The sequence below is a fragment of the Temnothorax longispinosus genome, chromosome 9 (genome assembly GCF_030848805.1).
Source record: "Temnothorax longispinosus isolate EJ_2023e chromosome 9, Tlon_JGU_v1, whole genome shotgun sequence".
Taxonomy (NCBI): Eukaryota; Metazoa; Arthropoda; class Insecta; order Hymenoptera; family Formicidae; genus Temnothorax; species Temnothorax longispinosus.
Window position 1 is genome coordinate 15,723,814 of NC_092366.1, and position 27,836 is coordinate 15,751,649.

At 34.2% G+C, this 27,836-nt stretch overlaps 1 protein-coding gene across 5 annotated transcripts in view; it reads left to right on the forward strand.

The window, feature by feature from the left end:
• Ppn (proteoglycan-like sulfated glycoprotein papilin) overlaps nt 1-27,836 on the forward strand; it is an 87,587-nt gene that overhangs the window by 31,379 nt on the left and 28,372 nt on the right. For all 5 annotated transcript variants that reach the window (XM_071789262.1, XM_071789260.1, XM_071789265.1 and 2 more), the window contains exons 2-3: nt 20,535-20,595; nt 27,397-27,584. In XM_071789262.1, the coding sequence (XP_071645363.1) occupies nt 20,535-20,595; nt 27,397-27,584 (249 nt within the window). The remainder of the gene's footprint in view (nt 1-20,534; nt 20,596-27,396; nt 27,585-27,836) is intronic.

A 27,836-nucleotide genomic window follows, 5' to 3' on the forward strand; every position in this document is an offset into this window, starting at 1 on the left:
TTATAGGGGCCCATATCCCCGTTGATGATGAATTAATCGCCACCTCGCACCGCCGTTTCACATCGACAATTGCCATCGCGGTTTCGACGTACTACACGGGCATTAACGATGAGGACTTAATCGCGGATCCTAATTCATCGGCAAATCAACCTGAAAACTCATTAAGCATTCGAGCGCATGCATAAAGAATGTGCGGTGACACATACGTGAATAGCCATTGTATATATATTCGCAGAAACGCTTGAAAACGCTATTCTAGGGTACATCCATGTCAATCTATATGACTACGATCGATACGTCGAGTGTGGATCGAATCTTCCTATCGTTTCGCTGCACGTGTCATTGATTTCATTGAACGACCGGGAAAAAATAAATAAATTAGATGCCTGCACAATTGCCTTCAACTGGAGTTAGCAGAGCATCACTCTATCAGCATACCATTAGAGGATCAAAGCCCGGTTGTCTATCTAGAGCGAAGTCAGTTCTATTATAAGCACGCGTCGGATGTTTATCGGGTGTACCGAAAGTATTCAACGAAAAATATGAAAAGGGAGACAGGCCGGGGCGCAGCGATTTTTCGCTCATGGAAAACGGCCGCGGCTCGCGAACCATTTTCCTATCGCTTTCCCGTGCTTCCTGCAAACCGCCGTTAGTCACACGTCGTGGGAAAAACCGACGCGCGTGATTTACCGCCGTTGGTGGTTGAACAAACTCCGGGCCACGAATTTTAATAGGAATTCAGATTACGCAGAAGTCACGGGAAGCTGTGTGCACGCGCGCGCGCGATCATCTCTCTGTATAGCGACACAGCGTTCGGGTTAGCTCTCTTTTATGTATAATCGTCTCTTCCACTTTTTGGAAAAATTATTCTTTCGCGCAATTTTATGCAATTCTCTCTTTTTTTCGATTTTATTTTAACAACAACTATTATCTACTTTTCTAGTCGACAAATGTTACTATTCGATTGTTATCTCTTGGCAAGATTCTTATTTTTTCTCTCCTGCGTACACGGTTAGTTAGTGATATTAAATTCACCACGGCGGAAGTTGCGTGAGACACGGCCACTTGGCTTTGCTAATGCCGATCATTGCAAAATGTTCGATCGGCCTATTGATTGAATCGTGCATTATATCTATCTTGCTCGTAGCTAATTTTGAAAGCGCGTGCAAATTTCAGCCTTGAAATTCAAGCTTTTACAAAAAGTGCGCAGAGTATGGCGAAAATATCTTGTGAATTTGTAAAGCAGCAGCATCCTTGTACATTGCCGATGCTCAGAAACACCTAATAATTCTAGTTTATCCCATAAAATTCCCTGTACTTTAACTTTTTCTCTTTGCTTTGCAAAAAGTGATATTTGTGTTAGTCTGTACAAAAAATTATCACATCGTTCGACTCATAATCGTTTGATTATGTTTTTAATTTCGAGTGTTCACCGAACGCTAATTTCTCCAAATGTACACATGGCTTATCTCGACTTCACAAGGAGAATCATGTTGACAGTTTTACGTAAGGTTTAAATCTCTCTTTTACTGAGAACACAAATATTATAGTGATAACAATAATCATACCCATATTTATATAACATTTTCGGTGGAATTAAGAGCATATGTTTAAAACGTGACTGGACATATTATCGATTAGATGCTCAACAATTTTTCCAACGTCAAAAAGTTTGACGTGAATGTCGGACAAAATTTAGCCACGCAAAATGTGGCCGGCGATGACATCAGTCAAGTCATCTGCATACATTGAAAGCCGTGACATAACATGCTACGGGTGTGCAACATAGCAATCACACTCGCTGTGGCAGACGTAATCAATAATTCATTCTCTCTCAGCTGGCTACTGAATCACGTCCGAGTGTCAAATATATGCTTAGCCAAATCCTGATTTGACTATCGCTGTTAAATACACTCGACTAATCGTGAGCCTCGCGATCCTCGACGAAAAGGGATCTTTCATCAATTTCATCAAATCGTACGTAACGATATTTTTTCTTTGCAGGATCGATAATTTATGCCCAGAGTTTATGAAAGTTTATGAAAGAAAATTAAAACCTAAATAGCCAACGCTTCTTTCATATGTAATAAACGTCTCTTAAATATTCGAAATTGCGTTTAATTTTATTGCTATGTATAAAGCTACTTTCTCTCTTACAAATGCACGATTACAGCGAGAGCCATTTATGCGAATTATTAAACTGTTCGTTTTGAATGCATTCCATTGTAAATCTGAGTAAAAGACTATAATTTAGAAAAGAAAATGTGAAATTGATGATTATTTATAGCAATTTTCTCGTTACTTGTTAACTGTTCAGAGAAAATTCTTATTGCGAAAAATTTCTAAATGAACGTTAAAACACGAACTTTGATTGTTGCCAAAACCGCGGCTAAATACGATAATCTTTTTGTCGTTGTGGACGAAAGTAGGCGAAGTAAGATAAAGAATCATCGTGTCTGGTAAAATAATAACGCGAGAATCCCTTTGCGTCACATGCTCTAGTAAGAGCATAAAAATAGCTGAGAAGACTTACACGATTACGTCATTTAATCTCGTTAGTTTTACATTCCTCGTACAAAGTATACATACACACGTGCATACGTTGCCGTTTGTGGGAGTGTCGAAAATTCCTCGGTCTCCACGTGTCGGTACTGGTGTCACGAACAGCTTGGCGCGACCGGCTGTAAAAGAACTACCAAACAAAGCGGATGCGCGCGCGGGTGGTCCACCGCGGCTCCAAAATTGACTCTAGTGCTATATAATGTTCGTCTATACAATGCTGAAATAATGGGAATTGAAAGTTGAGGTCAATTTATGGCAAACCATCGCAAACCAACTTTATAATTGGTAGAACCAGAAAGACTTTTAACGAGCGGAGTCCATACTCGCGTCTACCACTTCTAACGCTAAACGTAGTTGTTTAAATCTCGCGTATAATTATAAATCATTATAATTTGATATTATTTTATATTTTTAAAGATATTGCAGATAATATATTGTTTGCAGATTTAACTATCTTTTTAGAAAATAAAATAGATAATAAAGTAGGTCACGACAATAAATAGAGTTGATAATTGAATTAAATGAAATTCCATGCCATGCATTATAAGTTATTAAATTATATTATCTTTAAATTTGCTTTACATGGTAAAATGTGCACAAAATTGTATATTAGCACATTGAAGGAAAGTGTAACTCATAAACGCAAATGCGTACTTATTCTCCTTCTCTTCCTTCTCTTTTCTAGAACAATTTTGAAAATTATAAATTTTTATTGCTATTTTAAAGATTTTTGGATACAATCGAGAAACAAACACAGACGATTCATCTGTTAATAATTAATTTAACGATGAATTTAATTAACTGTCACACTCTATAACACGAGCATTGTCCACAGGCTTTTCTCCGCGCTTCAATGGTTCGTTATCGTGGCATTTGCGAAATAATAGCCATTTTAATATAATGAAATCGGCGATTCATTGAGCAGTTATTCGCTTGGTATTGTGTGGGCATATGATATCAGCTTCTGTCCGTTTAGATAGGAACTACATCCCGGACGTTAGATGATAGTATCTCATCCCCCGCATTTCCTCGTACTTATTACGCATCCTCATCCAAAACTGTTGAAATTGTGCGTCGAAGTATGTGGCACGTTATGAAGCATAGAATTTCTTTTCTCTTGCGCATAAAGTAAATTTATGTTATTATTTGATATTAATAACGATATGAAGAATTTAAGAAGAAGAAAAGAATAATCTCTGTACTACATTATCGTATAAAATCATAAAATTATTTAAGCTATTATCGTTCTTTAACTTGACGATTCTGGAAATATCTCACCATTAAAAAGCACGGAACTTCGAACTTTTTCATCTCTTGCTCACTTTGAAAAAACTGAAGCGTGGATAAATGGGATTAGTCCCCTCTCCCGGTCGAGTTTTAAATTTACCAAACACACTTACGCTTTTAATTCTCAATCGTGCCAACGATGTTTGAGATTGAAAGCCAAACGATTAACCGGAGACCGGCGTAAACCAAACAGACATCAACATCTTCTCGTCTGGAACCTTAAGGATAACTTCTGAGAATCGAATTAGATATACCGTTCCGCGTTCTGTCGAAGATTTAAACACAAGTTCTCTGTCAAGTTGGCAATGTTACGCCTAGTTTCGTTCATTGTTTACGGTGTTTCTTTCCACCTTGGCAGATAACAACATTAGATCTTACAGGCGACAAAACAATTTAAAAAAAAATTACAATTTTAGATAAATTGTATCTTTTACGTGAAAATATCTACATACCTAAAGTAATTTTTATTGTAATTTCTAACGTAATCTTTAACACAGCTCTTTTTTCGTTTTTTGATCTAATAAATATTAATCATCAAAAACATCGTGTAATGCAACGGAAAGTTTGTTAATTATAAAATTAATTTTACAGTAAATTATTTGTCAACGATTTGTCAATTTTCTTGTATGTTTATCATGTCGCAGATACGATAAGCAATTAAAATATTTGTAATTATCCATGATTTTATGCCCTGTATTTCACGGCATCGTATGGCGTAATTCGGAGCTAGCAGGTGAACCGTGCACCATCATTGATTGGCTCACGTGTAATTATTATCTAGAACAGTTTTAATGCCTGGATTAAATTCGAGAATCGTTGTTCACAACATACTAACGCGATAAATGCTTGAAATATTTAAAAAAAAATTACTCAGTACATAAAAAAGCAATAACTACAGGTGTCTCTTATGCTTTTAATTAAAACAATAAAATTTGACTTGAAAAGATTTGACTTAATTGTTATCTGTATAACACACATTTCTACATATTTAACTCATTGTATCTGTTTTTTTATTTTAATAATAAATAAGCACATCTATTTCCTTATCTAAATAATCGAAGTTGTAACAAAAATTATATAATTATTACACAGTAATTAATTGCAAAGGATCATATCAGTCAAATGTTTCGTTTTTATTACACATTAACTTCTTTTACAACCTAATTTACCACATAATTTTTTCAAAGTAAATTTGTAAGTATAAAAATAAAAATATAAAATAAGTGTGCAAGTAGAAACTTGCACATTGCTTTCTCATGCAGTTTCTACTTGCACACTTTTTTTATGAATAAAGTATCATTAAAGATAAATTGGTGTTGTATTTGACTTGATATCTTAAAATTTGCGGACATTAGAGCAATCACGTAGATTTTTTTAAACAGAAATCGGTAACCTCTTTATTATTAGCAATTTTTATTAATTCTATTATATTCTTCAATTTTTTCTACCCCTATTTTATATATAATTCTTTAAAATTTAATTAATCAGTTCTTGAGTTATAGAAATTTCAGTAAATTTCAGAAATTTCAGTGGCTGTTTTTTTTTTAAACAGAAATTGGTAACTAATCAACCAAATACAGAACTAATCTTAACGAATTATATATGAAATAAGCGTAGAAAAGACTGAAGAATATAATAGAATTAATAAAAATTGTTAATAATAAAGGAGTTACCAATTTCTGTTTCGTAATTAGTATGCACATTCTGCAGTACCAGTTAAACACGGTGAGACATATATGTCCAAGATTTGTATCATCGTCGGTGATTATAAAGTACAAAGTACTTATTCATCACGTCCAATAATGCTATTATCGCGGTCGCGATGTCCTGCAGATGCGCGAGGAAAATATCTTTGTTTGTGAATCGTGCGCCGTACAATCTGAAATATGAAGCAACCGAATATAGCTATAATAAAATAAATTATTTTATGCAACACGTGCATGGAAAGTGGCCCATTACGCACGCTACGCGTGCGTGATAGACCACTTTCCAGGCACTTGCAACATAAAATAGGGTGTGCAAGCCGAAGGTCTTCGGCTCGTGCGTAAACTCCGCACCCGGGAATTTTCATCTTACGGCACTTGTTACACAAATAACTATTGTCTGTTTGTAAACAAAAGCTATTCAAATGATCAGAATCAGCATTATCAGAAGGGTGGCAGTGTGGTCTTGTGGTAAAGCGCCAGACTCGTAACTCCGAGGAACCGGGTTCGAGTCCACCTGATCACAGGAATTTTTATATTCCAAACTGCACCCCCCGCACGAGTGGGGCTCGTGCGGAGAAACTGGGCTATCCTTCGGAGAAATTAAATTTAGAAATTGGTCGTCAAGCTTGGGGAGCTTGGGAGTGTTACATTGCATGGCACGTATAAGTAAACTTCTTAATGAGTCTTGTTGACATGTCCCTCTATACGTCGTATGTATAGACGGACACATGCCGATGTTCAAATATCTTTCTTTCCATTGATTAATCAATTGTCGCATTTTGCAATATCTTTAAAATTGAAGAAAATATAGTATAATATAGTCGCTGCGAAATCTTTTGAAGTTGCCGTCATCAAAGAGACTTTAGCAAGCTATAACTTTCTCAAATTTAGGTGTTTTTTTTTTTAATTTAAAAAATACTAAAAATTGGCTTAGATTCTCTACATTAATTATGGATACCGCTTAATAAAAAAAATTTACGTTAGAACCGAATTGATCGCTTATATCACAGTATATGAGACAAAACTCTTGCTGTTTAGGACGTAGTGCGAAAATAACGTCCTAATTAATAACGAAATATTTATCAAGTATATGAAATTTTATAGACTCAAAATATAACTTTTTCAAGTTTTTGCACTGCGCTAGTATAATTCCAATTGGTGATCAGTGAGGTCAGCATGGCGCAAATATAAACTTCTTGCAAGTTTTGATAAGAGAAAAGTAATTTAAATAAGCTATCAATATTAATTATCTAAAGTATACCACTTTCTAACAATCTTAATCAATTCAAAGATTGATAAACGCGAGCAATTCTTTGTTTTAATTTGCAATTGTATTCACAATTCTTGTAAAGTAAAAAAGTTCTAATGCAAAAAAGCCGTTATGTCTCTTTATTTTCAAACCTTTATCGCAATAAATGAAATAAGCCAATGGACGATAATGAGAAATGAGATGCATCCAATATGCTTTCCTACTTTTAATAATTACCAGTTACCTTTGCATGACAAGATTTTTCGAAATATAAGTATTCTTTATTTAAGAAACATCAACATTTCTATGTAGAATATATTAACGTTCGCAAAACGAACAGGTCCGGGAGCTTCTCAGCTTATTCCGATTTAAACAGCTGAATGCACATCAGTTAGATTGTTGATATTTATAGATGCAAGCGTTACCGCAATACTATTGTAAAGAAATGGCTTTTCGAAGGATATATATTTCACAGACTTTACTCCAAATATACATTTCCGTTAATTAAAATCATTTTTGACACATGTCTAATTTTCTGATATGTTCTCTTATTAAATCGAGGAAATTAAATGTTATCCGTAGGAATAAATATTCATAACGATACTTGTAATAATAACGTAGTAATTTTACTGTGTACGTTTGCTATCTTCCTTTACGCGTTATGTCATAAAAGTTTATAAAATTTATAGATTTTTATAAAATTTTATGAGCTGTTTCCTTCAAGTTCTTATGGACATTATATGAAAAGAACATATTATGCATTATACAATTATACATAACTTGAAAATGTAAACCATGAAACAGAAAATGTTTTTGCTACAAATATCTAAAATATGTTATTTGTAATTTTGAAGATCTAGACAAACTTGTATATATGTGTATAAAAATTAAATTCTTCTTTTCAAAACTTTTTTTCTTTTATTTTATCTTGACTCTTCATTAATTTATGCACTCACTTTACATTTTACATACGTTTGCATATGTACATATATTATTTTAACAAGTCATTGTTGGTAATATTCTTATGCATTATTCTTTTTTTTTTAATTTATAAATATAAAATATGCTGCTGTTTTTCATGACATATTATCATATCCAAATTTTTTATGTTTTACGATTTTAATAAAAAAATATTTCTTGAGACTTAAAAAAGAAGCTTTAAAGCATTTTAAATTTGTCACAAAAAATGGGCTTTTTTTACTTCAGAATAGATAAATTTTATTTATAGAAGTTAATATTTTTATGAAGTTTTTTTTACTCAATATAAAATATAACAAGAGATTCGGTAATTAACATTGACTATGTGTATGCGAATTTAAAAATATTATTTTAATTTTTCCACATGCGTTCATGGACTGTTCAGTAAAAGGAATTAAGTTCTGCGTTTCGATAAACGTCTGCGCAGACCCTCCGAGAGCGAAAGAATTCAAAAAGGGCGAGAGCGAAGAAATGCAGACTAGTGCAGAAGCGTCTGGCTATACATTTTGAAAGGGCGGGAACGAAAGGCAGAGTTAGCCGATCCGACTGTGAATTCGCCAGTATACTACCACTACTAGTCCACCACTACTGGTCCGAATTCCACTCAATTAGCCCATAGTAGAGACAAAGGAACTGCCGACAGTTTTAGTAGTCGCATTTAGATCTCCTTTTTGTTCTGATTCTCATCCGGTTTGGGGACATTGGTCGCCTGACACTGAAAAACTGATCACAAAAGATTGTCAAGTTTCTTGTGTTTATTGTGTTATTGTGTTTCGTCAACAATCCTTATTTTTGCAAAGCTTTGCATATATTACAAATTATATTATAATTTACTATAATTTTTATAACTTTATGTCTTTTAACAGTAAAACAGAACAATTGATTAAACTATAAACACCAATAAGATATAAAAAATGTATTAATTAATCTATAAATTAATTAATTATTCTTCTTAGTTCTTTGACACTTAGTTAGTGTAACGAAAATGTTGTTAACAAAATGTTGTCAAAGTTCAGAGATAATCGATAAAAATTTGCGAAAAAGAAATCTTCAAGTATTATGATTTGACAGATTTATATTTATCGCTTCCTCGCGTCACGTCTCTTTAATTATCTAAATTTTTATTTTATAAGTTACAGGCGTTATAATTTTTCTCCGGCAGATTTCAGCATCTTTCGCAGCAGGGAGAAAGTAATTGCGATGCTAATTAGCGAGAAGTAATGGCAGCGTCGTTGTTTCGCGATGTCATTCATGAGATTCAGATCTTTTTTTAAGCACTATGAGGCATCTGCCGCATAACGGGTGAAAAATATTGGGTCATGTACGGCTCGCTCTCTCCGCGAAATGCGAAACGGTGAAGCTAGACCAATATATATGACGGAACTTAGTCGCGTGGTTTCCTACGAAGAGGCTATTCGATGCAGGTCACCTGAAGCTGGTGGTTCTGGGGCAATTTGTTTTTCTTCTCCACCCAGACTTCCACGAACCGTGACCAAACAGCTCGTTTTTCTCGTATTCGTGCCGGCGTGAAACTGGCCATTCCTCCGAAGACAGTGAACAATGTTATCCGCAATTCTGTGCAGTTGCCTTCTTTTATACGCTTCGCACAAGGTCACATCAGGAAGATACGTAATTCGAAGATTCACTCTTTTGAATAAATTCTTAAAGACATTACTCAATCTTCTTATTCTTAAAAACATTATCTTTTTTCGTTTCTAAATTCTCGATGATGATATCTTGGCTACTAGCCATATTTTATTTAAACAATTCCTGTTGTAACATTTTTTAATTGTGGAAAAATTGAACACTAATTTTAATTTTTAATATGCATAATTTATTACATTTTTTAAAATGTATTCTCTGGACCAAAATCATTTAGCAGATGTAGTAAAAATTGCAATCTTTCTTACGATAAAGGAAAATTAGATCGCCCATCCGATCATCCAAAGTGTAGGAGCGATAGGGACACCAACCATTTTTTTAAAAAGCTACTTCGCTCTTGAAAGAGTTAAAAAAATCGGTTCCTACGAAAGATGGCCGCGTCATTCACGCGAGTGAACATTTACACTCGCCGCAACCTCGAGCATCGAACGACTTGAAAAGCTCGAAAGGGCTCCCAAGGGAAGATTCGCGCGCAATCGTAACTACCGCGCTGGGAAACCTCGAAGGGCCGTGGAAGGACGTGATTTAACTTTGAGTAATGAATTACCAGCGAAATGATAGAAGAGGGGCGTGAAGGAAGACGAGACCACGCTGAGAGCTGGATACTGGAGGCTCGCTGGACGGAAGGAGAAAAAAAAATAAAAAAGGCAGAGACCGGTGTAAGCGGTCTACATGCGCGTGTGTGTTTTCGTACGAAAAGGGACAGAGAAAAGAACGTAAAAGAGTAAGAGGATGTGGAGACAGTAAGGAGACACACCTTGATATCGAGCTACGAACGCGTATACATCTTCTCGGGCCGAAAGATGAATTTTTCTCGCTGACAACAACTATTCAAGAATTCCCCTTATTCCTTGAAATTATATTTAGGCATCGTGGAACGAAAACTTTACATTTGCGAAATTCGCGAGCGTACGTTATCAACCTCTCGATCTCCGGTGTGAACTTCGATGAGAGTTTTGGTAAAGCTGCAATTGGAAGTGAAATGTCATGCATACTGTGATACATATTGTATTCAAACATAATGCAATAATATCATAAAGTTTAATTTCTAACAATAAGTTAAACGATATTCTCCAATATATACTATTTTTTAAATTTGTTATTAAAAATGTATTGTGATTTTCAAAATAATTATTGTATTTTAATATATAAATTATATTTGTTACATACAATGCGTACAATTTAACATACAAAATTTAAAAACGTGCAAATAACGTTATGATAAAAAAATATTAAATTGTGAATTATAGAACACATATGTTATGCGCATAACTCTCAGTATGATTTTTATTATAAAAATGTAATTCAACACACACACACACGCACACACACACACACACACACACACACACACATCAACAGAAGCATAATTAAATTGCGAGTTTCAAAATGTCTATCAATATAATTTTTTGTATTGTGACTTCAGATGTACACAATTTAATAATGAGGCTGGTTTTGTTATATTCCATGACTTTTTGCCATTCGAGCGAAATCATTCACACGTCAAATATTTATCATTGCAATCCCTGTGCCCCATGAAATCACACGATTGTTTCCTTTAATGGAAGCAGACGTTTCAAAGAGTGTAAAGAATATAAAGATAGATGAAAATGAGGGAAGACGGTTTCATCAGGTAGAGTAGGATTATCGTAGCACATCGCCGAAGAGAAAAATGGTAAAATACATATATGGCAATATGATCGTTTTGGTATTGGCGACATAGATTATCGTTTTCTTTGTCTCGTCCTGCGAATAAGAGAATCTTTTTTCATCTCATTCTTTTTTCTCTTTCTTCAGTTTTTGAATTAAAGATGAATGGCGTTTTGCGCGACTCCGGCGCATACTATTATACGCAAATTACAACATCGTCGATGGTAATTAACACACGAGCACGAACTACACTTAGCTGTCTTTATCGAATTGTTTAATAAATCATTATAAGTATGCGACCATAATTCTTGGAGCGATCAAATCGTCTAGGAAAGAAATAAAAGCGAATGAAGACTGGGGAATGGCATTTGATATACATTTAAATTCATCAGCACAATAATGAACATTAAAATAGCAAAAGCAATCAATGTAACATGTTTATCGCTTTTATTAGACTTTAGTATTAGGGAGCATAAATTCTACTAATTAGTGTGTATTTATATAGGCGATTCGATGGATCTCGCTCCCGATAATTCCTCGATCGAGAGGTTTACTGTTGGCTCGTGGCCACTTTGAAATCGCAATCAAAACACGAGAGGTTTACTATTGGATCGTGGCAAAATTCACAGTCGATTCCTTTCTTTTTCTAATTCGGCTTAATGACGAACCGCGCGCGATCTTTTGGTCGGCTTGTTGCGATCATTATGGGATTAGCTACGCGTTCCGCGCGCCGCATGATTAATTACGACTGCCGCGACCGGGCCAGCGCCCGGCTCGTAAGTCACGACCACTTTCTCACCAGTGCGCGAACTTTGCACCTGCGGCTAAAGTAAGAGCTCTCTACAGGCTCTCGAGAGTACTGTTATCGTGCCTGAATGAACTCGAACCCGCGGAAATCCGCCATCGCGAGTGCGTAGAGCGCGAACTAATGACGCGCGCACGTGCAATCGTCGCGTGCAGTGCATATACGTCTCGCGCATACGTGTGCAAATAGTAGGTATATTTCATTGATGAAATACAGTTAAGCACGACTCAGAGAAAATTTGTTACAAGATATTAAACTATGTATTCTAAGTTGGAATTATTTTTTTATCTTAAATTTTCCGTATATTTATTTTTATTATTATAACGGATAGAAAGAAAAGAAAAATAAATTTATAATATATATTATAATATATAATATATAAATTTATAATATAATATATTATAAATTTATTTTTTTTTCTAATTGTTATTTAGTTTTGCACACGTTCGCTAAAGTTCTAGCTAATTCATAAATATTGTACGTACTATAAAATTTTTCTTTATTAATTCGGAACCGAGATTACCTCAGCCACCAGTAGTGACAGATGTAAATTCCATCATCATTATCGCCATTGATCGTTTAAAAAAGAAATATATATTATATAATATATTATAAATTTTATTTTTTCGACCGACTAATTAATACGTGCATACCCTCGCATGCTCGCAGCGATTAAGCTAGCGATATCTTTTACTTTACTCGATTGTTCCTCACGCGTTTGTCGGCGTTTCAATTAATCTCACTTCGTGACGAAACGTTGTAGCAGGCTCGATATCCTGATCACGATTGCATTCGGAGATCGATACACTCGGGGCATAATCCCATTTCGATACTGACCTCGATTACGCTCCAGGGAGGCGATCTTGTAGGACTCCTAATGCGATCATATCACGAAGGGATTAAGCTTGCATCAAGCAAGTGGGTATCTCAAACAAGCGCCGTCTCTATTGTTCCCAAAAGGATCTGCTTATATCAATAGTAGGCTCAAATAGCAATTACAATATGTGATTCTAATTGCTCGCGCGAATGTGAACATACATTGTGTAATACATAAATCGAACCTATATAAAAGGATAAATTAGTTGTAAATTTATCTTCAATTTAACGATGATTGGATTTAAGTGCTAAAAAAAGATGACTTTCTCTTTAAAAGAATGCTGACATGACTGTTTTCCGAAATTCAAATCGCAAAATTGATTTCTGATTACTATTTGATGTAATAATCGATATTATATTAATTTCTGGATAATTTAGGACAAATTCTTTAGTTATTACACTTCTTAAACACTTTAAACATTTTAACATAATAAGTTGATAAATTTGTAACACAATAGTATCCATAATTGATGAAATAATATAGAAACAATGTGCGATACGTTTAGGAAATCATTATCGCTCCGTTAATTCCATCCAATTCGTATATATTCAAAGATATTAATTATTTCCGAACACGCGAGAGTGGTTTTGCATCATAAACTTCCAGAACAAACTTTACGCGCGTGTACATTATTAACGCCGATATTGGAATAAATTGGAAATGCTTGTTCGCGCGGCAGCATTAGTCGCGAAATTACTTCGTTTTTTTTTTTTATCTGGTCGGTGCACAAAGGGTTCTCATTGCGGGTTTACGAGGCGTACCTCTGGTCATCGGCAGGCAGCGCTGGCACGTTCCCAAGAATCAGCCTCGAGCTAGATGTTCAATCGGATAACCGGCTAATACCGAGGTTTACACTCTTTTTCGCCGACGAATAGGATAGCAATCTTTGCGGTGGGTTCGTCCAGCGCGATTCCCTCGCAATCGCGGTGCCTTCGCATAGTCTGGATATACCGAACTGTAGAGATATATAAAACCAGTAGATTATACAATGTATTTTTAGTATAAAACTATAAATCATTGTCGCCCAGAGATTATTGTCATATTTGTACATTGTCATGTACAAATATCTGAACAAATATTCGAAAAATAGCAGAAAAAAACAAAACTCTGCTTATATTCTACGTTTTATATAATTTTGAAGCAACGTTGGCATATATTTTTGCATAAAATATTATTTTGCAAAAGATTATGAAAAAAATTTTAATTTAAAGAATATTAACACTCGATTTGTCGTACTATAATATCTTACTAATAAAGTGCGAATAATCACGTTATCGTTATTCGTGTCTTTGTAATGCATATATATGCAGGTATGTGACTCGTTAAGTATTTATAAAAAGTCTAACTCGTCGGTTCGGTAATTAACACGGCACGAATTCTAACCCGTTTTTCCACGGAGAGCAGTCTAGCTCGTTTATATTCCCGACGAATTCTAACGAAGCTCGAGCGCACATTAAAAGAAATCGACGGCGGAGCTTTCATATTATTACGTCACGGCGGCATGACGGCGCGCTGAATTAACTGCGACGGCTTAAACGCTGCCCGAGGCTTTAATCTCTCCGTGAAAATCTCTCTCTCGGCACTTGTAAAGTGCAAACAACGAGACGACCCGTGCCAAATATTTTTCGCGTCGTAATTGGCGTTATAGATGCCATTACTCCACTTTGCTGTTGCTGTGCAAAATTGAAAATTGTAACGAGAAGTTAATTACTGTTCTATCATACGCTAACACATTTATCACGAAATGGACTAAAATGACTAGATAGATTTTTAATGGCTATCAAGCGCAAATAACATACATGCGAAATAGCGGAGATACGAATCGGGTATCTTCAAAACGTTTGTTTTACTTTGTCTTATTTTACTTATATTTTTATTAATAATTAAAAATATATTAATATGTCTTTATAGTATAATAAGCAATCCAAAAAATCCCTAAACATATTTATTCCAATTTTAATTTCGTATTCCTACGGCCATAGGTATTTCTGAATAAATAAAGCTCAACAATCGATTCGTCGAGAGATTATTGGGCATTATCTTTGCGGGTTAGTGATACCTTTGTGAGGAACGTGAAACATCTGGTATGCAATCGACGGAAAGCGCTTTGCGAGGATGATTATGGTCCATCCGTGCGCGGCGCAATGTCCACAGTAATCACACTCGATTGCAAGGTGCCGACAGTTCGCTTCAAAAAGCGATCAATTTCTCACACGTATTCGCGAAAATTATATGGTTCGCGATCCACGTGCAAATTGCTCTTATTACGTGACGCACGTGCGTAAGATGGGATACAATTAAAAAAAAAAAAACGATTCTGCTTTTGCACAGCGGAAACCAAGTGTGAACTATATTATAAAGATTTGCTTTTTGCAACTTATATAATTGTTGTATACAATTTATTTTGTTAATTTAACCGTATAAGTTTATATTGATAGCACTATCCGGGAAAAAATTGTTATATGTAATTATATAAAAATATGTCTATATATGTTTTTTCTTTTATATACAGTTTCTTTCTTCCATATAATTTCTGTTTGTATATATACCAGAAAAATAAGAAAAAGGAGAATTTAAAAAATAATTTTTGCATTGTCTTTTTATAAAGAAGTAAAGTTTGAAAATTTTCATACACGCAAATTGCTCACGAATTGCTGTTTAATAACGCCTGCAGAGATTTAAAAGTCGCGAATTTTTCGCGTTTCTTTTCCCGGTATGACAGTTTTGAATCAAAAAACAGTTTACAGTTGGGTAATTAATAGAGAATCATTTATTTTTCTAAAGAATCGTGATTGTGCGCGCAAGAGTTCGCATCTATCTATCACGGCGACGTGGATACAACAGAAAGGTGGTGCAGCAACCGAGTATGCGTCGGAATTCTTCACTTATAATTGTGCAATTCAGATATTACGAAAGTCTATAATATCCACGTTCGCATACTTCATCTCCTTTGCCTTCTGTCGTTTCTCATTAAAAGTAATGCATTAATCGGGCCGACGCCCGCGTCGGACATCAATTCATTAAACGAGCGACGGAATTCGCGTCAGCCAAGCAATACGTGAGGGGTCAAATGTTATATTTTCCCCTGCGATTACTCCTGGTGCAAAAATACTTTACATCCTAAGTGCATTTCTGGTAAATGGGTTAATGCTATGCGCCATGTATAACGTCCTCAACGCGTGGTCTCCGACAGCTATCATGGTCGGGATAAATTATAATACGTTATAATATGCACACAATTAAACCGAAATTATATTAAAATATGATTACGATGTATACGATGTAAAGCTATATTGATAACTATTTATATATATTTGAATCGTAATTATACAATATGTTTTGCTGGAGATGTGTCATAAATCAAAGTAACAAATAATGCAGCACTACCTTGGATGGTATTTTGTTATTTATCGCGATGCAATACTGCGACAATGTACGACGTATAATTGTATTACACATTTTCACTTTTGGAACTTTTGTCATCGCATATATATTTTCCGAGGAATAATCCACATAAATCCAAATAAAAGCAACTTTGCGTACACGTAGTTGTTCGTAGTTGGGACGACGACGTGATATGAGACAGGTTTATGAGAAATTTATTCCATAAATTTTACACGCGAACGGTAGACTCGAATCGCGACACTCGAGTCAGAAGTTTGAACGGAACGTTCTCAAGTGCACATTCATGACCATTAACAGGTCATTACGCAAGCGTAATGGAAATCGATAATTAATTGATCCGTGTGAGTATGCGACCCTTTCGCCAAGCATACTAATTGACTCTTGAATATTTATGATTAACTAATTTGTAGCGTGTTGCAGTTCGTATAAATTGCGGATTGAAGAGCATTCCGAATAACGCATCTAAAATTATCTCTTAAGCTCAGTGTTCCTAGAGTAACACCTTATTTAAATTTGGCATCTTAGAGAGAATTTGTAATTTTCATCAGTACCCTCTCCAACATTCTCTAAGGACACTTCATAAACTCGTATATATCCGAATCAATACAGTGCTTAGTGCTTTTTCGATTATTTTACGCTTATTAATTATTTTATTTTGTTTTGTTTAATTACACGAAATTTAAGTACACATATTTCTGTTTTCCATGTAAAATACTGATTTTCTTCCTAGTTATAAATCGCTTGATGCGTAACATTTTGACCAACGCTATTAAACATTCCATCGATGGAAACTGGATTCGTGTAGTACCTATATATATTTTTAACATTTTATAAAAATCCAAGTTGTGTGGGAAGGCGATATTTCGATTATCATATGTCGGGGCGCATATACTCCCAGGTCGATGCGTGCTGCACCCTGACGATAGACCACGAACGGCCGTGCCATTATTAATAACCGATAAACCAATTACAATGTTATCGGACTGCCGTTATCTGCAGGCCGGCTGCGTAAAAGGCGGCCTATGCCAGTTTCCTAACCATAATCTGATATGAAAGTGCCCGGAGGTAGTCTTGCGTGAGCATGCCGATGCTTTTTTGCCACTTTCATCAGCACTGCGAGTATCGTTCTTACGATACTAATTAGCCCGTTGTCCGATCGGAGAGATGCGCCTTATGCCTGAATTCCACGGATACGTCTTACGTCTCTCGCATTCCATAAGCACGCTAGCCTTTTTCCCTTCATATCCTTCATCTCAAGACAAACGTTTCTATAATATAAACTATCTTACTCATATAGCAATTACCATTTCTACACGATTACTATCTTTCTCTTCAATTATTATTTACTTTAAAATAAAAATATACAGACACTTATTACGAATCATAAAACATAGGCACAAAGGGCACATGTTAATGTTCGTTTGTAGATATTATTAGAAAATTTAATCCAAACAAACTACCGACGATAAATAAAAAAACAAAGTTGCACATTACACGCGCGCGGATACTTCACTTACAGTGTTCTCTCACAATCAGTTGGACCATTTATATTATGGCGCATCGTGAAAACGGTATGCAGTCTTGGTCGCGACGTAATTGGACATTCGAATCCGCGCATACTCAAAGAGGTACGGCTGATTAAGAAGTTTCAAGAATGCGATCGTAGGGGGTCCTCGTTAGGAAGGGTTTCGGAATGCAGGACTTGATCTCGATCCATTTGCATACGGACCGAGTAGGATTTCAAATCTTATTTGACGTGTCGGGAATCTAACGATAGAATTTTATAGTTTGCAACTATAAAATTTGACAAAGAATTAATTTAACAAAGAAATCAATGATGAGCATAGATACTATAAGTAATCCGTTGAAATTTTAGTATTATGACGTAGAATAACATTAAATTTGCATTTTTATCAGAATAACTATTGTTTCGGATATTACGCACGTATCAACAATCTCTAAACATTTGAAAGTTGCAAAAGGGCAAAATAGAAGTTAACAATCGATTAATAAAAAGAAAGCAGTAATTTATGTATTGATCCAATTTGGTACGTACAAGTTATTTAAGATTATTCCGGCCTTTATATTGTTCGTCGCTACCAGTTTGCATATTTCTGTAAACCGAATATTCACGAAGCTAAATTTTATTGACACTCTCAGAAGTTCATGAGAGAATTTCATAACTAGAAATTCTGCAAACTGTACACTGCAATATGAAACTTTATATCGACAAAGCCACCTCTGTAATATTGAATGGATGAAGTTTATTTTCGCAAACACAGAAACACTTTCGAAGTTTCGAGCTTGAATAGCTCGATTATCGAGCACCGGTAATTATATTAGAGCCACGCTATTGGTAATTGTGATTAAGTTAGTTATCAGCGATTTAATTCCACATGACAAGCATTTAAAAGACGAAAAATATCGTTAAATCAGTCGATGCTATTGCGTTACGGAAAAATATACGCTGCGAGCATCGCTGCGTATGCATTTAGCGCGCTGAAAACTGTGTTCCAATTAAACGATATCTAGTTATTTTTATAGGTATCTTTATAGTTTCATGTTTGTGTGTTTCGTGAAATTACTTTAAGAAATTTCCCACACTTGAGACCAATTATAATAATTGCAATCTTAACTAGCGATCTATACAACCTTCTTACGTTGGATTTGTGATCTGTTTTTAGAAAAGTTAATTCACACGAAAATTGTCTTTACAATATAATTCTCGACACTAGAACATAATTACACTAAAAATATCAGTCGTCCAAACGATGACTCTCTTTTCTCTACATTTTTGCTGTCACATTTTTATGAGAGAACCAAATTTTAATTATTCTATTGTTTTCATTAATATGATAATTGGAAAATTGCTAACTAAATAAAAGATGCAAAATTTAAACGCGATGTTTTGCATCGACAAATAAACAAGAGATAGTTGTCATAAACAATCAGAGAGCGTTGCTCAGGTTGTTCTCAATATGCAGAATAGCCGTTGTAACGTCGGCTTTAAACGCGATGCGGCGCAAACGCTCGTAATTACCGTCGCGTAAAATCGATATCGATAAAATCGATAAATCACTTCTCACGAGAATATTAGACCCGCCAGCCGATAACAGACGCCTGTATATTGGAGCTCGCCCATTCCGGATAGCGAGTCACCGGCAGTTCCGGGCATCGTTCCAAACCTGAATGACGACCACTCGAGGAACTTACGCAATGACGCGTGCCAACGCACTGCAAAAACACGCTCATTCAAGATTTTCGTCACCACTGCTGTTGACAAAGGCATTGCACTTGCTCCCGATTTATGTTGCCAACACGCGTTTCTATTTTCCGTGCTAGCTCTTTCACGCCTTTGTTGACTATTATAATCTAAATTTTTCTTATACTTTTAATGCATAAAAACAAAATTATAATCCACACAATTGAGAATTTAATTGACTATACTGGCAATGATTATAATCGTTACCACGATTATAATCGTCGTGACAAATCGTCACCGAGTTTCGACCAAGGATTCTGGTAATTCTAAATTATTGCGAAAAATATTATTATAAATTTAATTATTTAATTAAGATGCTTATATTATAAGCCTCTAAAATTACATCAACTTTAGAATGACCAGAATCCATTGGTCGAAACTCGGTGACGATTTGTCACGACGATTATAATCATTACCACGATTATAATCATTGCCAGTATAGTCAATTAAATTCTCAATTGTGTTAATTATTGACTGGTGAAGTAAATGTTACTTATTTGGTTAAAATTATAACCCATCATTGATTTTTATTGCAATTCACAGTGGCAATAAAATTATTTGTTTTCATTAACTCTGCAGGTTAATAACTGAAAATTATTTACTTGATAGTTATATAAAAAAGTACTGCATTGTAAATTTTATATATGCCAACTGTAATTGTAAAATTTTTAGGTATCCGATATAAATTCCGAATAAATTACACGCTATTCTATTATTTTGATGCTTGATCGAATTATGCATGTTCAATTTACATAATGCTACGTAACGCGTAACGGTGTCGGATCATTGACGTAAGGAGTCGCGGAACCACCCAGTAAAAGTTGCCTCGAACGAAGCCTGTTACTACAGCATCAAAGTCTAGGTCAAGATCTGTTGTGCAGATAATTTGCGTGTACAACATATAGTACATGTGTTCATTTAAATAGTTTTGTGTAAAAGATTGAATCCTTATTTTGCACTATAATACATATATTAATTTCATTTTTCCATGCGTCTCTTTTGTACGCGGCATATTATATATTCTTATTAATAGTTCTATAAAATAATAAAATATAAGATGCATATTATTAATGTGATGTTTTTCTTTTCAGGTCGCTGGGACTTGTAATATTTATAATATCAGCACACGTGCACGATTCTGCCGCAAAACATGTAAGTTTATTTATATATAAAACAAATAATACTTACGATATAAAAACAACCACGAGAGATATCTTGAAGCCCGGAATAAAGCCGCACGACAAGGGTCTCAACATATCTTGACGGAATTCCCTCAGGTTTTATTGCCCTCTCTTTGATGATGGTTCGGGTTTCAAGGCCTCCCGGTCTCTCGCGCAGATTATCTTGGTACATTTTGTTCCTAGGAAACCCGAGACAATAGGGAACATTGAAGATTCCGTAAACCATTACGACGTAACCAATAATTACGAATGGCCTTCGGGGTCTAACTGCAACCTCTATTTCTCTTTCTAAGCTCATTTATTAACCTATATTTTATAATTTATTAACTTCTAATCATGAGTGGCATCTTTGAAATTATTTAAATATTATTCTGTGATATAAAAACAGTAATGTTTTGTATTTGTGAATATGTAACATTTCTTTTTTTCTTGTTTACAAATTATAAATAAAACATTTTAATGCAATTAATTGCATTCCAATGAATCTTATTATTACTATTGAATATTCGGGTAATTTCTACAATCAGTTTTTCTTAGAATTTTAAATGTAACAATTTTTTATTAAAACTGATTAATTTAACATTGTTTTTTCAACAATGTTACGATTTAACATAATTTTGCTTTCTTTATATTCTTTATATCTTTTATGATTAAAGAAATGTCAAACTTTATTATTCATTTATTAATTTATGGTAAATGCCTCTCTTATAATTTCGTAATTGTATGCAATATCTGATATTATGTTAATTATCGTCGTCGTTTTGATCATAAAATTTAATCCGCAGGAAATAGTTTCGTAAAATCGAAAAACTCGACAATGTTGAAAGTATAATGGTTAGATCAGATTTTAGATCTGAGATAGAATAAGCTATAACGTCGCGACAACTTCTAAGAAGAGAAATTTTGTTAGAGAACATGATCTTCGGCGAGTAAGAAAATACAGGCACATAGAATGGATGTGGATAAGAGGGACGAACTAAACCGCAGTAATCTTATTGCGTGTACACGGTTATTGTGCTTCTGTAATGGCCATTGTTTTGCATGTATCCACAATCCGCGTGTGATTTACACGCGGGAAATAACTTATGCGAGAAGTAACTCAGGATCTTGTTACACGCAGCGTATTCATTCGTGGCAATCTGCGCGCAACCTTGAACTTTATACTCATTGTCTCGCGTTAAAATAATGTAAGTTCAAAGGCATTTAACACTTTCTCTTGCTTAGGAATGCCTTGTCGGGACTGAAACATTTGACAAGATTGTGCTAGCCCTATCTTACTTAATTACACTTTTATAATCTTTATCTTTAAATTAATATGAGCAATTTAACAAAAATGAGCTTAATTTAAATTATGTAGAGTCAAAGTCGAATATTGGCAATGGTAGTTTTGAGCACAATATTATTGTAAATACTGTAGAAAAAAAAAACAGAAAAAAAGAGAAAAAAAAGCAGTACTTTTCTTCATATTAAAATAAATCTACGGATGAACGTTTTGTGTAATATGCAAGTAAAATCAAGTAAATGATTGAAATATCTATAAATGGATTGTACTATTGGATGGTTGCCAATCACAAAAATTATTCTTCACGTAATTTATCGTAAATTATTGCAATTTTTAATACCTCGATTTGAAATTAAAAGAGAGAAATTTACAATGACAGATCTGCTGGAATTTGTGTGTTTTTAAATACATAAAATGAATGCACGCGCGCGAATGTTATCGTACTTCAAGTATGCTCTCGAGATATTCGTGAGGATCGACAATGAGTGAGATTATTAAACGCGGCACGAAGAGAAAAGGAAAACTCTGTGACTCATAGCGGCTTTTTACCGTCATCAATGCAATCCCGGCGAGACTGCGTGGCTAATCTAAGTTAAGTGATCGTTACAGCCGCAAAAGAATCTTGAAAATGAATCCGCTAATTTTGTCGATGCGACATCGCAATGGTGTGCTATAAAATTCACATCATTAAAATAAGTTTATCCATATTGTCATGTATAATTTCTATCGGTGCATTAATTAATTTTTTGACACATTTATATAATTAGATATATAATTTATATAATTTATATAATTTTATATCATTTATATAATTATATATATAATTAGAATATATAATTAAAAAGAAGTTGTATAAATGTTAGATAACTATTTTACCAATTATGTCATAACATAATATAATACCAAATTGTATTTTTGCTAGCTTCTTTTTCCTAAGAGAATATTAATTATAATCTTGTGAACATTTAAAAAAAGAGAAAGAGAGAGAGATTCCATTGATATGTGCATCAAATTACGAAAAAACATTTTATAAAAGAAATGTAGCTTCCGTTAATTTTATATTTAAGTAAAAATGTTAATTAATATTGTATTTAAATAAATATTTTATAAAAATGTATTTCATAAAATTTAACATAACATTTTTTACGAAATAAAATTCAATTTTATTTTATTATATAAATTATATTTTATTATATTATTTTATTATATTTTATTATATAAATGAAGAATAGATCAATATAAACCGATGATACAATATGATACTTCTCTCTTATATTTTCCTCTTCGCTCTTCGTAATAATTCGTCTGAAAAAAAAACATATGATAGACATATGAATCTTTAGTTTCTGTTACATTATTGAATTGCTATCAATGATCTCGCAGACAAAATTGCCATTATACCTATTATTATTTGTCTCGGACGTGAGGTCAGACAGCGACAATATATATGACAATTATTAAGAAGGAGGCGTGTTGAGTCCGGCTGTTCATGGTTCATCGGCTGACCTCTCGCATTGGGAGAGAGAGGCCCATTTCTCCGAACCATTTAATTAACTCTTCGCCACGCAATCTCACGGAACATTCTACGATCGTCAAATTTTATGTACGACCGCTGCGTCTCGGTAACAGCAAACTCTGAATCCGACGGTCCACGACCGACATAACATGCCTAAAACAATATTAAATTATTGTAATAATTTATTTTACAAACTAATCTAAAATAAAGCATAGCATATAGATAAATAAAAAATGTATACATAGATGACTGTTATTGATTATTTTAATTAATTAATTAATTAATTTTTATTTTCTATCACTACCCATTTTATTTACGCATCTTAGCGTGATCATATTGCAATTAATGCAACTAGCTATGCTTATTTTAGTTCAAGCAGAAAGATTAAATCAGAATTTAGTGCAATTTAAAAATATAGATTTATAATTAATTATAATATTCGAAAAAACAAACAGATTTATGAAATAATTTTATCTGTTTATTTAATACGTTGTATATTAAGCAATGCAAAATTATTCCTATTTAAATTACACCTTTTGTCTTTTATTCCTGATGAGAGAATGTCGAAATTTATGGTGATTAATGACCATTTTCTTACTAGAACGAGCTATCGTATTGCAGAGGCGACCGTGATAAAAAGTGTTCATGGCTATCTACTGTTACCGCAGATATTAAACAGTAAGAACTTGAGCACCAAATGAAATTGCATTTATATAGCGTACATATATCTGGAGCACTTACAAAAAGGTCCTTTATGCTATTCAATTTAATATTTTATTTTAATTTAGTTTTTTAAGTATTTAATCTTAAGTAAGATAAATAATAAATAAGAAAAGTAATGTAGATGATTATAGAGTAACATAATAATGCAAATAAACGTAATAGTTGCATACAATTAGTTTGCTACAACGTCAATGAGATTACGTTAATCTGCTCAAAAGATCAGCTTGCAAAGATCACCTGATGCAGAAACCTTCTCTGTGAATCGTTGACCCCTGAGACTATTGGATTACGTTCCAATAGTCTGTTATAAACGTTATGGTTACGTTTCATATCTCGTCTTGTGCAGTCACGCAGCATAGTGAGTGATATATTACGATGGCTAATCGACTGCGAGATTGATAATGAAGAAAAATATGGGCTTTTCTATTCTGTTCCTATTCTTATTCCTATTCTACAAGATGTTGACTAAATGCAAGAACTATTGAAAAACTTCAAAATAAATTGAGAATTCTAGATCTGCAATATCATCTTTGTTATAAATTGTAATGGCAATTTTACGATACATAATTATTTACATTGTGCAGCTCAGTATAATGTCACAATTGCATTTTCTCTCTATTTAACTGTATTCTTATAAAAAAGTATTAAATAATTTGAATAACTTGAAACGCATCTGCGTGTTTTATCGCCATTTACATACGTTCTTATACCGTATGAATAAAATATTGTATAATACGCGCAACCTGGCAGCGCAAGGAACACGATAAGTTGCAGATGCTTATGGAAACCGCAAATAAGAAAGCCATCTTCTTGCGTTCGAGCATATACTTATATTACGCAAAAATGACGCATACGCGCTGCACCCATCTGCTCACGACGATCTCCCACGCTTAATAAAAAAAATCTCCGTTGCAGCTGTCATAAACGGGAGTATAAATGATGTACATAAACGATACGCATGAAATCTTCTACTTATCGAATGAGATTAAAATAATGCAAGTCTCAACAAAATTCTTCGTCATAACAATGTTATATAATGTGTATTTTTCTTTTGTTTTGATACTTTCTTTTTCTGAAATAAAAATGATTTAAAATTTAAAATGTTTACGTTAGATATTTACATACAAATTATAGACTTGAGTTTTTTAAACTATTTTTTGAGCTATTGTAAATCTAAATGTAACAACGCTGAAAAGTGGAAATAAACGAACAAAAAAAGAGAAGGGCCCAAAAATGAAAATTATGATATAAAACTTTGATACACTACATTAGTTTTATAATAGAAAATATTAAAAACTATATATTAATTGCAGAAATATTTGATATTAAGATTATTTCATCCCTATTTGATACCGATTTATTAATTCTTCCGTTTTTTCATTAAATTAATTTTAAGAAATTGACTTAGTGAAAAAATGGCATTAATAAATTTCTATCAACATAATTGCGCTGAATCATAAACATAATCTTCTACTATATACTTAAAAAGCAAAAGAAATTCGCTGTAATTGCCGCAAATCGTTACGGCCGCTATGATTCATTGTGTCATATAACGATTGGTGTAACTACTTAACTGGATAAATTGTACACAGAGTGTAATTGCGAGAGGAACGCAATAAATCTATGTTTCATTAAATCGCGTACAATCTGTGCCCGGTCCTTCGTTCGTTTTTTTGTCGCTAATTATTTGAATACAAAGCACTCGTTAACCACCTGGATGAAGCATAAAACGGTTTCATTGCCGATATTTCAAGGGAAATACTTTTATGGCAAATAATTAACGTAAATAATCGTGTACGTTAGCTTGAAAAAGCAACGCAAACACGTATATGACTTCCGCTAATCAATCAACCATTAGTTCAAGAAATAATTATATTATTACTCATGAAGATAAACTTTCCGCCTTTGAATTAAAAACAACTGAAGAAATTCCTAAATTCGCGAATAAATAGAAAGATTAAATATACATAATCGTCTCTTTATCAAAAAGTTAGTCGCAAAGATATGTATTAAAGCTTACAGTGATAATTAAAAACTATCCCTATTAATAGCGCGAAACATAGAATCATTCGTATATCATTTGCAGCATTATATAATCTTAGCACTTTCTTGAAAGCGATAGATTTGCATACGAATCTACCTATAAAGTTTACGAATGGGCCATTAGAAATCAATATCCAAGCGGCTCAGCAAAACACGCTTGTACTCGAGCAACGTTCGATTAGGAAGCTATATCGTTTACCGGTGAAAGCATCATTAAATTACGGAGGACCTTAAGTATCCGGCAAGGGAATCAGTTATCACGCAAGCAGGATAGCTAGTAATTTCATTGAAAACCGCACATGCGCTTTTCAACCGGCGAATGCAAACTGTTTTGGGCACTCGCCAGAAAAACCTGGCCATTGAAATGTTATATGGCCACTCTTCGTCTTTCCTCTGGAATAAAAGCTCGGGCAAAAGTTATGACTGTGACTTTATTCTTTATATTGAAAAATTAATTCTAAAGCTTTTCTTTCTAAACACCCGAGAGATTTTTGTTTGCCGTGATATAATTCTTACTGTCTGATATTAATACGTTGCATGCGATTCTTGGAATAAAGTTTCTTCTCGTTTAGCACATATGGCTACGCAGCAAATTTCTGAGATGGATTTTACTTGCATAAGTCACATACATAATTATATAATAAAATAATTGCTTAAAAAAGTAGTAGGTATATTCAAATAAATTGACTGATGCATGAAATTCTGAGAATATCCGGATGGAATATTAATTATAAGTTTTACAGTTAAGAATTTCGATATTAAGAGCGAAAAGATTAAACAATAGATTGCAGTTACACTCTTCTATGAGAAAAAAAAATTAACTGTCTGTAGGTAAATAATAGATTAAAGAATGTATTCTTCAAATACGTTTCACGTACGGTACACGTGCGTGAGCTGTTTCCGTTTTGAGGGATTAAAATGCCTCATGCCGCGCAACCACCGCAAGTACCATTGTTATACCCACGAAGCTCAACTGTACGTCGCACGGATGGTTCTTCGGAGGCGGAGGCTGCAAGTGAACAAGGGGGCACTTAACGCGAAATGTTCCCCTCGCACTTACGTTCTCACGGCAGGCCACATCTTTTTCGCGACCCCAGCTGCGACCTCGTGATACCTGTTAGACTCGCCCGGTGCACGATGCGGCGCGGCATGGAACAAGAAGACGCGAGCACAACGTAATAAATATATTTCTCTTGATCTTGTTGCAGCATCATATAAAATTAAGGCACGGAAGGCATCGCCGACAACACGGCGAAAGTTATCTGCCCAGCAGCTTCGTACCGGACACGGATGAGCCCGAGAGAGGCAACTGGGGACCATGGTCGACACCCAGTTCCTGTTCGCGCTCCTGCGGTGGCGGAGTCGCCCATCAGACCAGACAATGTCTCGACATAGAGTGAGTTACTGTCATACCTTACAAGTTTCTTTTACATTTATCGTCTATCTGCTACCATTCACGTTAGAACGCTCGTCCTGACACATAATTTAAAGAATAATGTCAAATCAGATGTGTTGGAGAACTTGACACGTGCATAAGAAAAACGAACTTAATATATTTCTCGTGGAATTATCGTAAAAAATGGAAACAATAGCGCTGGATCTTTTGTGAAATGTGAGATATTACAAATTGTTAATTTTTTATAACCTT